The sequence below is a fragment of the Acipenser ruthenus genome, chromosome 55 (genome assembly GCF_902713425.1).
Source record: "Acipenser ruthenus chromosome 55, fAciRut3.2 maternal haplotype, whole genome shotgun sequence".
Classification (NCBI taxonomy): Eukaryota; Metazoa; Chordata; class Actinopteri; order Acipenseriformes; family Acipenseridae; genus Acipenser; species Acipenser ruthenus.
The window spans coordinates 263,991-278,738 of record NC_081243.1 but is presented as its reverse complement, the minus strand read 5'-3'; the positions used below and the strand labels follow the sequence as shown (position 1 = coordinate 278,738).

Here is a 14,748-nt window from a genome sequence, read left to right as displayed (position 1 = left end):
ACGAATTCGTATTTTATGTAAAGCAATAATGTAATTAAGCACTTTGTTCAAGCACACATAAAACAACTGAATTATGCAAACTTTGTTCAAGGTCTTAAAAATACCACAAAACGTCACATGCACACAATTCACCGCCAGGATTCGTACAACTCTGCACCTTGGAGAGGTAATTAAAAAGGCGAGCTAAGAGATTATATTGCGAAACTGTGGACTGCAATCTAAGGAAGGACTATAAACTATAGCACTACTGCTGTAGCATAGAGAAAATACTGCATTGTCTAAAGCATAGGGAAGCATTGTAAAGCACAGAGAGGTCTGGTAAAGCATAGGGAAGCATTGTAAAGCACAGAGAGGTCTGGTAAAGCATGGGGAAGCATTGTGAAGCACAGAGAGGTCTGGTAAAGCATAGGGAAGCATTGTAAAGCACAGAGGTCTGGTAAAGCATAGGGAAGCATTGTAAAGCACAGAGAGGTCTGGTAAAGCATAGGGAAGCATTGTAAAGCACAGAGAGGTCTGGTAAAGCATAGGGAAGCATTGTAAAGCACAGAGAGGTCTGGTAAAGCATAGGGAAGCATTGTAAAGCACAGAGAGGTCTGGTAAAGCATAGGGAAGCATTGTAAAGCACAGAGAGATCTGGTAAAGCATAGGGGAGCATTGTAAAGCACAGAGAGGTCTGGTAAAGCATAGGGAAGCATTGTAAAGCACAGAGAGGTCTGGGAAAGCATAGGGAAGCATTGTAAAGCACAGAGAGGTCTGGTAAAGCATATTAAAAAAAAAAAAAAACAGGCTAAAATAACCCTTATAAAAGTTTACCATAGTAAAAACACAGACATGTAAAATAAAGCACAGGGAAATCATGGCACAACATACAGGTGTTTGGAATCATTTTTTGGAGTCCCTCCTTGTTTTAACTGAATATCGTGGGGGGGTAGATTTGAATGATGAAGTGTCACACCCTGCCATTGACTGCCTCCAGCACTGTGAGATTCATGCAAACCCATGCACGTGAAAGCAGGCTGATCCGAAACCGCCACAGGAAAAAAAAAAAAAAAAAAAGCCTCTACGCAAAAGCATTTGGAAAATTGTGCAGTCGAAACGATACTTTAAGGTCATCGATGCCCAGGGAGTTCTTAAAGAGAAATACACACAATGGTCAGGTTTGCATGTAGATCAATGAAAGTGTCTTTGGAGACACTGTCCACTGTCCAGGAGACATTGTGACTCTCCTGTGTAATATTAAAATTCAGTGACAATCTCAATATTGGTTTGGTCAGGTACGCATATACAGCTCTGGCCAAAAATTTTGCATCCCCCCCACTACAGAATTAATTAATTTCGCTTCATAAAATTGAATGAAACCTGCTGAATAATGTTACGTTAACATATTGAATTGCACACCAGCGCTTTGTAGTTTTTGCCCCCCCATACACAATGAAAAACTGACAAAAAATGGAAAAATGCGATATTTCAAAATCTAACATTAACTGTACTAATATTATGGGTTCCGGTAGACTTTTTTTTTTTTGGAGATATCGTTTTGCAGTTTGTTTGATTATACGAGGCTAAACATAGTCATATATATTCATATAGTTCATTTTTATTATATCATAAAACTAAAGCAAATATTTGATTGTATCACTTCAGATTTTATTGTAGTCACTCACCGGCAACCAATTCCACCCACTTAGGGTCACTTTGTGAAACCCAAGATGAAAAGGTTTAGCTCTCTGTACAGTATTGATAGGATCTAAAAAAAAGGGCCATCGCACAAGAGCCATGTGTTGCACAGACCTGCGGTAGTCGATTTAATGTTAGAATAGCAGTCAAGCTTTTTATATGATCAAGTCAGCTACGCTACGAGTAAAGCACTTGTTTAATAATAGACAACTAAACAGGCTAGTACAATATTAGTGACAAGAAAAGAAAAAAAAGGACTCATTCCTCAGTTACGTTTTCAATTCTGTGCTTTTTATTCATGGACAAATTGCACCCAACCCCACCCTATTTAAATAATGAAACTGCGTAACTTAACACAGTTCAAACAAACAATACACAAGTATTTACAATACATCCATTCAGAAACCCTGGGTCAGGCCAGGATTAAAAGGAGTCAAGTTCAAGTCTTTCATCTTCTGCAACAGTACGATCTTATTTAGTCAATATTTATGAAAGGCTTTTATTTTTCAAGCCAAACTGGCAATTATGGAGCTATTAATAAAAGGTAGGAGGGCAGGGATGGGAATCAGACTCCTATTGCAGAGCAGTTTCACCCATTCCAGGTTTTACTACCAGCTTGATCAGCCCCAGTGTGTCTAGCTAACAAGCTCAGCTGTGTCTTATTAAACTTAAACCTGGAATGGATCAAACTGCTGTGCAATGGGAGTCTTTACTCATACCCCTGAAAACGCTTAGCCAGTTCAGCGTCCAGTAGTTTATCGATTCTGTGATTCATTAAGGCGGCTAGGTTTTAAAATTATTGTAGGCATCCTTTGTATGTTAAAAAAGTGCCAAAAACTTTTTTGAAGACTCCAAAAAAAAATAAAAGCAACTGCTATTGGCTACGTTCTGTGGTAACCATGGTGATTTCACAGTGGAAACAGGAAGTAAAACAGTGGAGTGCTGAAGTTCAAATTCTGTTCCTTGATAACCACTAACGAAGCACAAGGTCATTTAGCAGTATAATTGCCCCCAAATTCAAGCTGCCTTCATATGTAGTTTCAAAATCACAGCACTGTCCCAAAATGTCTGAACCTGTTGTCTCCACTCTGTAAAAATACCAGCAAGATTAGAACATTGTTAAAAGCTGCTGGTATTCAGAGAAATAACATTTTAAAATGACCTAAAAAGCATGCCTAACAATTTGGAACTGCCAACATTTTTAAAACAAAACTCATAAAACTGGAAACATTTGGTGGAGCACAAATACATTTTGCAGAAAAACAGCATCAATTCAAACAGTCTGTGCCAAAGACATGAAGAGAGTTACAATCTGCAATCACTTTATTGTGCACACTTATGTGCTGGAGGGAAAGCCACTTTGGTGCTGATATGTTCGTTTCTCCAGCTTCGAACAGGTTTGCATACAGATTTCTGCAGCAATCTGGAGTTCCTTGAGCGATCGTTCAGTTTTTCGAAGAGTTTTCTTCAGGATTCAAACTGTAACGCCACTGCAATCGCTATCGTAGCTGCCTGACAGTATCCTAGTCCGTACGCAGCTTTGATCACGTTTGTACAGGAGATTTCTGCATGAGACCCTGCTGTTTCTCTCCAGTATACAGCTTGCCTTTGTTTCTGCTTAGTTTTGTCTCAGCATATACTCTCAGGTCAGGTCTGGATGTAGATCACTGGTGATGTCTTTCGAGGCTTGGGTTATCCCATTGTGATTCTCCCACTGGTTAAAGAAAGGCGCTTGTTACCAGGAGGTTCCCAGTTCAATCCCAGCCACCGACTCCCTGTGCGTGACCCTGAGCAAGTCGCTTAACCTCCTTGTGCTCCGTCCTTCGGATGAGATGTAAAACAAACGAGGTCCTATTGGAAGTGACTCTGCAGCAGCAGCAGTTGTTGATGATGATGCAGAGTTCACCCCCAAGTCTCTAAGTCTGCTAAATGACTAATTCATTAGAATATATATATTTTTTTAATTCAGTGTCAGTGACTTGCCTTAATGTTGTTTTTTTTTCCCCCCATGCGATACCTTCAGGATTCGGGTTTGCATTTGTTTTTTTAAATACAGGTTTCAGCGACTGGCTTTCACCTTGCTTGCTGTCTTTTTTTTTTTTTTCCTGGATCCGATTCTCCTCGTACATAGAGGGTTTTCAAATCGGTAGCCTGTCCCCTGTAAAACCAGGGGTTCAGAAACGAACGTAAAATTCGATAACGATGACGGAGAGTGTAATAAATTAAAGCCGATTTCGCTTTCTGACTTTGAAGAAGGGAGAAACAAAAAAGTCAAAAGGAGAGTGGGGAGGAGACATCTGGACTTGCAAAAAAACTAAAACTAATGACACTGGTCCAAAAATAAATAAATAAATACATAAATTAAAAATAAATGGGATTGTGTGTGGGGGTGTAAAGACACACAGAATTCTGATGGTAGATCGTTATGGTCTTTAAATAAATATAGAATTTAGGCAAGCCAGTCTTCCCCCTCTCCTCCCCCCCCCCCCCCAGTCTCCTTTTATGGGTTGCTTTGGTTTTTGCTGGTTCTGCACACCCCCAGGATTGGATCATAATGTTCTGTCACGGCGCTTGAAGCCGTCATCCAGGGGTGGAGTAGAATCTCTTCCATGGTTGGTCGCTCTTCCGGTCTGAAGGCCATGCACCAGCCAATCAGAGACTGGCATTCTGTCAGGGGGAGGGACAAAGCATTAGAATGTTGCTTTCAGCCAATGAGGAGATAGTTCAGGGGTGTCAAAACACAAAACTAGTAGCCATGCTTAAGATTAAAAATGTCCTCAATGAAAATAATGGGAGTAAATATAACAAACTAATTTCCAACCCGTTTTAAAAGACTAGAGTGGAACTATTTTAAAAAGACGCACAGCGATCATGTGGACCTGTGCTTTTACTGAAAGGTGAATGAAGGCGATTTGAAGTGCGTCTCTTACCCGGGGAGACCTGCTTGGTGAAGTGAAGCTGGGCCCTGGTGATCTCCGCGTCCCCCTCAAAGGGGATATCCCCACACACCATGTCAAAAAGCAGTACCCCCAAAGACCAGACTGTGAGGGGACGAGCGTGGTAGTGACCATGCATAATCCATTCAGGGGGGCTGTACACACGAGTCCCTGGAGAGAGAGAGAGAGAGAGAGAGAGAGAGAGAGAGAGAGAGAGAGAGAGAGAGAGAGAGAGAGAGAGAGAGAGAGAGAGAGAGAGAGAGAGAGAGAGAGAGAGAGAGAGTTAGTTAGAGAGTCTCTGAATCATATCCAACATCATTTATGCAGTCAGATAGCGAATTATATATCCCTGTCGGGTCACAATTTTATATTTTCGTTTTTAGACACGTTTAAACAGTTTTGTGCGTGAATTCCATGGAGTTGCTCTGACAACTTTTTTGGTGGGGGGGAGGGGGTGGGTGTGAACATAACGAACAAAAAAACTATGCATTTATAAAATAGGATAGATACAGTAAATAGGAAACTTAAACATGCCAGTGTCTGACTTCGCTTACCTTCAAATTCAGCGAACAAACTCTCTTTGATCAGTGCCCCGGAGCCAAAATCGATCACCTTGATTTCGCCTTTGCAGGTGTCCACCAGGATGTTCTCGTCCTTGATGTCGCGGTGCACGATCCCCAGGGACTGGCAGTGAAGCAGAGCCTCCGTCACCTGACGCAGGAATCTGAGGAGGAGGAACCGGCACAGTCAGACACCGTCAACCCCAGGTTTTACAGGTAAAATGAAAACTACTTCAGGAGTCTGGATGGAGGTTTAATTGGTTCAGTTAAGAACAGGGTTGGAACAAAGACCAGGATTGGAAGAGACCGGTTTGCCCCCACACCCCTCCATTTTTCAACCCTAGAGGGCACATAAACTGGCTGAAACCAAGTTATTATTATTATTTATTTCTTAGCAGACACCCTTATCCAGGGCGACTTACAGTCACAAAACAAAAATACATTTCAAGTTCCAAGCCCCAAACTGGCTCCATCTTCCCTCAGTTTAACATTCAAATGACTTACAGCCTTATAAAAACAACTACATCCCAGAAGAGACCAGACGAACTGCACATATTAAACTTCTTAAAAAACCCATTTAACAGCAAAAATAAAAAACGCTTTAACATATAAAATCGGTCGGTTGGTAGTCAACCCTGCACGAGAGACGCTCTACTAGAACGTTCAGCCGTTTGAATCAACCGAAACCGAGATACGTAAAGCCTTTTTTAAAATAATAATAATAATAATAATAATAATAATAATAATAATAATAATAATAATAATAATAATAAATAATAAATAATAATAATTTAAACTAACCTTCGCGCCAGCGGCTCCTCCAGGGACCCCCGTTCGGAGATGAAGTCGAAGAGATCCTGACACGGCGTCGGCCGTTCGAACACGATGAGAAAACCGTTGCTCGTTTCAAACCACTCGAGCATTCGGATGATCCCGCGAGGGGCGGCTGAGCCGCTCCCGCCGGTGCCCGCGCCGCTCCACAGCCGCTGCAGGAGCGCGATCTCCATCGGTAAGCGCCGGGGCTCGCTGGGCTGCGGAGAGGGGGGAAAATAAAACGAGGGACGCGGGTGAGTAAGGCTTTCCCATGGGGTGGAGGAGGCTTGGGAGGGTTTGATACAGGAAAGGTTGCCTCGAACGACAGCTGTTTGCCTCAGGTTTTGCTTCCCCAAGGGTTTAGGACAAAAAAAAAAAAAAAATAGATGAACGTAATTATAGTTATTTTATTGAACATTGTGTAAAAAAAAAACAAAGAAACTACAAAATTATATCGCCAAGGCAATAATTGGGGTTACATGGTTAATACATCTTAATGTTATTATTTTTTATTTTATTTTATTTTATTATATTATTATTATTATTATTATTATTATTAACGCATCAAATTCATTTTTTTTTAAATATAATTAAACTCACGCCGTGTCATAATGACGACACTGCTTGGATGTAAACGACGCTGTTTTGTTGAATATTTTTATTATATATATAAATATATTTATATTTATATATATATATATATATATATATATATATATATATATATATATATATATATATATATATATATATATTGCTCAAAGAGCCAGCTGCCCTATAATTAATAATGAATAATAATGCCCTATAATTAATCTCACGCCGTGTCATAATGACGACACTGCTTGGATGTAAACGACGCTGTTTTGTTGAATATATATATTTTATTTTTTATTTTTTTATTATTATTATTATTTTTTTACATTTCCAGTAGGGGGAGCCACTCTACGGAATTTCCGCCGTTCTGGCTGTTTCTCGGCCTCCCTCCGGAACGCACACGTCAGCACTACGAGTTTCCTCAGAGCGCCCTGGAATGACCTCCTCCCTCGCGCTGGCAGCGAGCCGCAGTTCCGAAAATAAATAAAAAAAAGATTTGGACCCGACCCAAAACCTGGGCTGTGGTCTCCTTTTTCGTAAACAAACAGGGTTGCCAACACCAATATTAAATTTTAATACTGCAACAAAACGAATACTACATCGCTAAACAGCGCCAGTCAAAATAAGTTTGCAATTTCAGCAAGTCTATTATTATTATCATCATGATAGATTATTTATTTATTATATATATATATATATATATATATATATATATATATATATATATATATATATATATATATATATATATATATATATATATATATACACACATACATATACACACACCATTTCAAAATTAGAGAGAAGTTCATCAAGATTATATATTTTTTTTACGACCTACAGTAATGCCGGATGAATTTCTATTTTATATTGTTATATTACCACGAGTAACAACCAAAAAGATAACATCAGGCATTTCTCACGAATGCAAGGCGAACTTTAAAACCATTATCTTCATTTCCAGGTAAAGGCAATATAACGACTACATAGTATTAGTGATTACCGTTTATCAAATACAACATCGCAGATAATAATAATAATAATAATAATAAATACTGTACTCACCAGCCGTGTCCATTTCTGCACCTTGTCCTTTGGAATCTGTTTTACTGCGACCTAAATGGAAACACATTTGAAAGATTTGAATCTCTGCCCTGTAAAATTCAAATGAGTGACAGATATTTGATCGAGGGGTAAGGTGGAGGGGTGGAGGGTCTTATTACTAAATTAAACTTGTGTTTAACACTTTTAAAAAAAAGTCGTTTTAAAATGCATACCTACAAGTCACAATGCCATAAATGCATCGACCATGCGAGACAGAAGTTCTCTCTGTAGTTGAATTTATTATGAAATGTGACATTACCTGCAAGCCGTCAGATATACGCTGCCCTGCATAGACAGATCCAAACCCGCCTCGGCCCAGAAGTGGACCCATTTTGTACCGAGTTTCGAACAGTTCCTTGGCTAAAAAAACAAAACCAAAACACGTGTTCACATTTTTTTTCCCCTGCTTTACAATGCTTAAGAATTCATCAACAATTGCACGTACTGGCAAATGTGCAGTAAAGACCTGAACTTGACTTTGAAGGCATACTATACGATAACGACCAAAGAAACGGCTTGTCCGTTCTGCTCATGGAGATTTCACGCACCTGTGGCTAAATAACACAAATATTCACCCTCAAGTTACACAACTTTACATGCATTGTCCGGTTATTGATACATTGGGCGCTGAACTTGGAGTTTATTATTGATACAGCCGTAAGATAATTATTTCTCAGTCGACATAAACATCACAGAGAGAGTGTTGTGAACTAACACCAACATTAAATAATATAATATATATACCTTATTTAATGTAAGTAATTATATATATCATGTGTGTATATATATATATATATATATATATATATAGTGTTTCAATAAACTTGCACGAAATAAACACAGTATTTGGCTTCTTACCTTGTATTTCCCCGTTTAGTTCACAACAGGGATGAAAATATAATTCTTCAATTCGCATGTCCAACATTTAGAAAGTTAAAGTGACATATAGTCCAGGTATTATTGGGTGTTTTTTTCTTTTTACAAAAAAAAAATAAAGTTTTATTTTTTTAAATACAGTAAAAAAAAGTCTACTTTTTTGGTCACAATTCAGGTAAATACACGTCCACAGTGAAATACAATATACTCCTTTAGGTGAATAAATAATGCAACCGCGCCAATATATTGAGTTGAGCAAAATAACCCTTAAAAACGATCGCCTCAACGCAGTTATAGTTTCTGTAGTAAACTGAGCAACTTGCCAAAGTTTGTTGCTTTTTTAAAAAGTTGTGACTCGAGCCACGCCTTCATCCACTCCACTAGCGAATCAGCGTCAGGTTGCGTCACAGATTGCAGAGCTGTCCGCCAATCAGAGACCACTATTAATTCAATCGAGGTTTGAGCCTTTGGTTTTCAGAGCATAGTCTTTGAACCCAAATAATAATCTCTCGTTTTTTTGCGGTTGTGCTGCATAGCTGTGTGCTTTTATCCCGTACATACGTGTTATAATATGCAAAACAAACGTCAACATTCTTAACAAATACACTATACTCTATTCATTATAAGAAATACTAGTATTTTTTTTAGCACTTTTAAATGGCCTAGGATACATTATTCTGTTAATACTTTAAATGAAAAGTGTTTGTATTTCATATTTATTTTCTGATATGTAGACTGTATTTCATGTAAAACCTCGAGGCGCCTTTATTGACGCTAAGTGTGCAATATCAATAACGATGAATTGCTGCAGACGATGCATGACATGCAATAGCAAACGTGTATTTAGCAGACTGCCAATGCAGTGGTTAATTCAATACATTTCTTTGGTTCATGCAAGCCGTGCACGCTTTACATCGAAGCGCGTTGCATTACTACAGAATGTTTTGCAGTAGCTTGTTGCTGGGCAAACAGCAGTTGAATAAAAATGTGCACGCTTGACTACAGCCGTGTCACGTGACATTAGAGAGTATGTTCATTCTCAATGCATCGTCAATATTGACATCTGGATCCGGGCTATTAATAACACGACTTGACACAATATAAGACAAAAGAGCAAAATGTTATTGTCCTGCCAAAAAGCCTGCAAACCAGGACGTTGCAAATGCATTAGAGGCGTATTTGTTTTTAATAATAATATATAATAATAATAATAATAATAGACTCCACTGAAGGGAGCTCTGAACCCCAGGACTGGGTGCAGCAGCAGCAGCAGCAGCAGGGCTAGTGTGAGTTTCTAACCCTGCTCAAACTCCTGGCTCCTGATCATTTCAATATTAATAATAATAATACTAGACTTCATTGAGGGGAGCTCTGAGCCCCAGGACTGGGTGCAGCAGCAGCAGCAGCAGCAGGGCTAGTGTGAGTTTCTAACCCTGCTCAAACTCCTGGCTCCTGATAATTTCAGTATTAATAATAATAATAATAATAATAATAATAATAATAATAATAATAATAATAATAATAATAATAATAGACTTCATTGAGGGGAGCTCTTTATTTTATATAACGCAATTCATGCAGCACATCTCAAAGCGCTTTACAATCTAAAAACACACTAACACATATTCATAAATAATCACACAGACTATACTGTCCAAAAAATTAAGGACGAGACAGTCCCAGTTTTCCACGGATGTCTGGTAACCCTAGGTATACAGCAGGCAGAATTCCCCATTTCTAAAAGATGAATGTAAATAAACATTTTTTTATCGTTTAAAAATAAATACAGCAAGCGTTTGCCTGATTGACGTGCTGCCTGTGACGCTGCATTCAGGAACCTGGCAGCCGGTTTAGTTTGCTTCCTGTGAACGACTGAACACACACTGCACGGAGCTGCAGGATTTCTTTAAAATGTCTTCAAGGAAAAAGACACTGGACTGAAGCGTGCATCTGTGCATCTCACCTGCTGCTGCAGAGTCACTTCCAATATTACCCCTTTTGTTTTACGTCTCATCCGAAGGACGGAGCACGAGGAGGTTCAGTGACTTGCTCAGGGTCACGCACACACAGGGAGTCAGTGGCTGAGCTGGGATTGAACCAGGAACCTCCTGGTAACAAGCCCCTTTCTCTAACCACTGGACCAGCAAGCCAGCGTTTCATCTGTCTTGTATGTAGAGAGGGCCCGTAACACAACACGCAGAAGTTCTAACTTGCACTAACCTTGGACGCCTCTGGTTCTTGCACCCAGCCTTGGTGCTGGGACGTCCTGTCGTGAAGGCCCTGCAGTCTGTTCTGGCTCTTGTGGGTGACTGGCACCAGCCTGGTCCTCTGTATTAGGAGCCAGCTCTTTGACTTCTTTCTGGGCTCGTAGCCCAAGGGTGAGCCGAGGGTCTTTGAGCACCTTGGGGGGGGGGGGGGGGGAGAGTCTTGTCTTATGGGTGCCATTACATCTATAAATCCATCTATGCCATTCTTTCAAACAAAGGTCAATAAGATATGTTCATGAAGCACACAACCATTGCTTTCACTACAAAACACTTTCTATTACATCAATATAATGTATATATATATATATATTTAAAGAAACTCAAATATTGACCTTGGAGTAAGTGATGGCGATGTTCTGATTTATAATGTCGTCTGGCAGTTCCGCTCCTCCGGGAGACTTTTTCATTTCTTTGCATCCACGGTTCTGGAAAACGTGGGTGGAAGAGTCTGCCGTCTGTCTGCCGATGGTGCTGTCAGACTGCGTCTTGTTGGGACGCCTCCCCTTAGCTCGGCCCCTCAATCTGGGACCCTTCGCACCTCCTTCCTGGGGTTCCACCTCTGCCTTCTTCGGGGTCTTCGTTTCCGATGTTTTGTCTTCGAATCCGGCTTTCCTTTTACGGGGTTTGGGGGAACTCTCTTCCTCTTCCTCCTCCTCCTTCTTCTTCGCCTTCTTTCCCGGTTTCCCGTCGGGGTTGACCTCGCTGCACGATTCCCGTTTCTTTGCCCCGATCCCTCGGGCAGGGAATGGAGAGGTGTCATCCTCCTTCGTCTTTAAGACTTTGGTCCTTTCTCCTTCGTCGACGGTCTCTCCTTTCCTCTTCCTTCCAGATTTCTTATTGGTCTGTGTGTCTGCAGGGAAGAATGGGGCGAATTGTTAACAGCTTAGCACACAGGAGTCCATAATGCGACAAACTTATCCGTGTCAAACATTCTTTTACACAGAATGTATTTATTCCTCTCCACAAGTTTAGATCACACAAGTACAGATGGGCAAGTTTCAGCTTACAATGGTGTTCAAAAGTTTGGCAGCAAGACTAAGGGTGGGGATTGTATAGGGCAGCAGTGTGGAGTAGTGGTTAGGGCTCTGGACTCTTGACCGGAGGGTCGTGGGTTCAATCCCAGGTGGGGGTGGCACTGCTGCTGTACCCTTGAGCAAGGTACTTTACCTAGATTGCTCCAGTAAGAACCCAACTGTATAAATGGGTAATTGTATGTAAAAAATAATGTAATTGTATGTAAAAATAATGTGATATCTTGTAACAATTGTTTGTCACCCTGGATAAGGGCGTCTGCTAAGAAATAAATAATAATAATAATAATATTGCCCATGTTTCCTCACTCAGACCCTTTACTTACTAAACACCCGAGTATCTCATAGATAATTGTCTCCTCTTTAAAAATGTGCTAAGGATTTTAATGAACCCCAAATACGATCCACCACTGAACTTGTGAGACGGATTGCTCATTAAAATCCACAGTATAGAGTGAGAGACTGGCAGACAGACTTAATAATAATAATAATAATAATAATAATAATACATTATCAGCTGAAAAATATAAATACAACAAGAACTAATTTATTAAATATAAAAAGTATGTATAAAATTAGATTGCCTTCTGAAATAATTAACTTTTAATTATAGAACTGGTTCTCACCTGGAGAAGGTCCGTCCAGAGAAGAATAATTCTCATTAAAATCCAGTGCCGGATCGCTCTTCATTGAAATAATCCCACGTGGTCAAAAACATCCGCTTTCCTCAAATGCTAAACATTGACTGACGGTTTCCTGTGTTTCCCTCCTGCACGTGATGTCACCGTGATGTCATAATGCCAACTCTAGTGGCGATTGCCAAGCAGACTTCCTGTTTATTTTTTAAATGCTTCAGTCATAGTCACTCAAGCTCATGGTCAAGGATGAATAATTGAGTAATTAAAAAGAAACCAAAAACATTTCGTCATTGTCCATCATTTATACACCTTAATTTTTTCTAAAATAAATGTAATGGCGATGATGCTCGGTATATCTATATATATATAAATCTTCACATTCTGTATGATGTTTGACATGATTCTTCTTGAAATTGCTCAAATATTGTGTTTATTTTTAAATATTTGTGTGCTGAGCCAGTGTGTCGGCTAAGCCAATGGATGAACTTTACAAACCTTTTTAAAACAATACTCACTGGTTAAAATACTGGAATATGCAATTCATTACATTATTATTATTATTATTATTATTATTATTATTATTATTATTATTATTATTTCTAAATAATATTGCCTGTTTAATAGTTATGAATGATGTCATTCCATCGAGCAAAACTGCCTCATTTAAAAAACATAAAAAAATAAATAAAATAAAAAATGTACAAAAATTTGTGACGCTCCCTTAGCTTTAGGGACCGGCCCTCAAGAGTGATGAGTCACAAATATCACCCTTATCAAAAAAAAAATAGTGGTGGTGCAATGTCCTGTTCACTTTTCTTTTTGAGTTTATTGTTATTGAAATGTGCTTGATTGTGACTAGAGGAGGGAGGGAGGGAGCAGTTCAGTCTCCGTGCCTCAAGCCTGCCCTGGACTGGAGGGAGCCCCCTTTCTCTTAGGGGGGTAAGGGAGGGAGGGAGCAGTTCAGTCTCCGTGCCTCAAGCCTGCCCTGGACTGGAGGGAGCCCCCTTTCTCTTAGGGGGGTGAGGGAGGGAGGGAGGGAGCAGTTCAGTCTCCGTGCCTCAAGCCTGCCCTGGACTGGAGGGAGCCCCCTTTCTCTTAGGGGGGTGAGGGAGGGAGGGAGGGAGCAGTTCAGTCTCCGTGCCTCAAGCCTGCCCTGGACTGGAGGGAGCCCCCTTTCTCTTAGGGGGGCGAGGGACGGAGGGAGGGAGCAGTTCAGTCTCCAGTCAGTCTCCTTGGGTTCAGTTTCAATGCTTTTCCGTTTGCGAGTTTGTTTCAGACTACATCCAAGGAAGGCTGTTAATTAACAGAAGAGGTAATTAACAGGTTTATTGTGGTGTAACTTTTCCAAAGCTGTAATTTGAAGCACATGACGTTAAGTAAGTAAGGGTGTTTCGCACTGGCTCTCTTTAAAGTCTGGAGATCAAAGCATTACCTGGAGAGTACAGGTGCAACTATGGCCACACCCACACCCACACACCTACACACCTACATCCCCGAGGTTTTCATGCAGGCAGGTATAGGGCAGCAGTGTGGAGTAGTGGTTAGGGCTCTGGACTCTTAACCGGAGGGTCGTGGGTTCAATCCCAGGTGGGGGACACTGCTGCTGTACCCTTGAGCAAGGTACTTTACCTAGATTGCTCCAGTAAAAACCCAACTGTATAAATGGGGAATTGTATGTAAAATAATGTGATATCTTGTAACAATTGTAAGTTGCCCTGGATAAGGGCGTCTGCTAAGAAATAAATAATAATATATAAAGGAGAGAAATGGCAAATCTTGAGACACTACTGTCTATGTCAAAAGGACCATGAGCCCCCATAGAGATACCAAGAAGGGCCAGAGAGTATTTCTTTCCATACATGAAACCCTACTGTAAAGAAAATGTGGACCTTTCTCAGTTCTTAAGAATGCTAGCGTGCAGGGTTGCTTCCAAGTTCTTTAATTAGCAGGTTCACTCTTCTCTCCCAAAGGGCTTATCAAGACTTAATAACCACTGAGGTGTACAGTTTTGCATCACGCTACAGGGTTAACTAGTTTTGCTTCATAGTCGACTTAAAACCTGCTGGATAATGTCAGCATATTGAATTACACACCAGCGCTTCGTGGTTTTCCCACATACCGAACAAAAAACTGACAAAAAATGGACAAATGTGACATTTTGAATATCTAACTGCTACTGTACTACTAGTATGGCTGCCGGTAGACTCTGTATTAAAAGGCGCAATTCTAAAAACTTTTGGCCAGAGCTG

General features: G+C 40.2%; 1 protein-coding gene across 1 annotated transcript; it reads right to left on the bottom strand.

Annotated features, from left to right (window-relative positions):
• Positions 1-1,946: 1,946 nt before the first annotated feature.
• LOC117401628 (serine/threonine-protein kinase pim-2-like) lies at positions 1,947-8,886 on the bottom strand. The gene is made up of 7 exons (XM_034002402.3): positions 8,546-8,886; positions 7,947-8,047; positions 7,649-7,699; positions 5,975-6,204; positions 5,168-5,337; positions 4,608-4,784; positions 1,947-4,344 (listed from the first exon to the last, which is right to left on the bottom strand). The coding sequence occupies exons 1-7, from the start codon at positions 8,610-8,612 to the stop codon at positions 4,178-4,180; spliced, it is 963 nt and encodes a 320-aa protein (XP_033858293.2). The 5' UTR covers positions 8,613-8,886; the 3' UTR covers positions 1,947-4,177.
• Between the last annotated feature and the right edge of the window lie 5,862 nt (positions 8,887-14,748).

Coding starts and splice junctions, on each gene's coding strand:
- LOC117401628 (XM_034002402.3), bottom strand. CDS start 8,612: ATGTTGGACATGCGAATTGAAGAATTATATTTTCATCCCTGTTGTGAA. Junction 6,205..7,648: donor TGCAGAAATGGACACGGCTG/GTGAGTACAGTA, acceptor CCCTCTCCGCAG/CCCAGCGAGCCCCGGCGCTT. Junction 4,785..5,167: donor TTTGTTCGCTGAATTTGAAG/GTAAGCGAAGTC, acceptor CTCTCTCTCCAG/GGACTCGTGTGTACAGCCCC.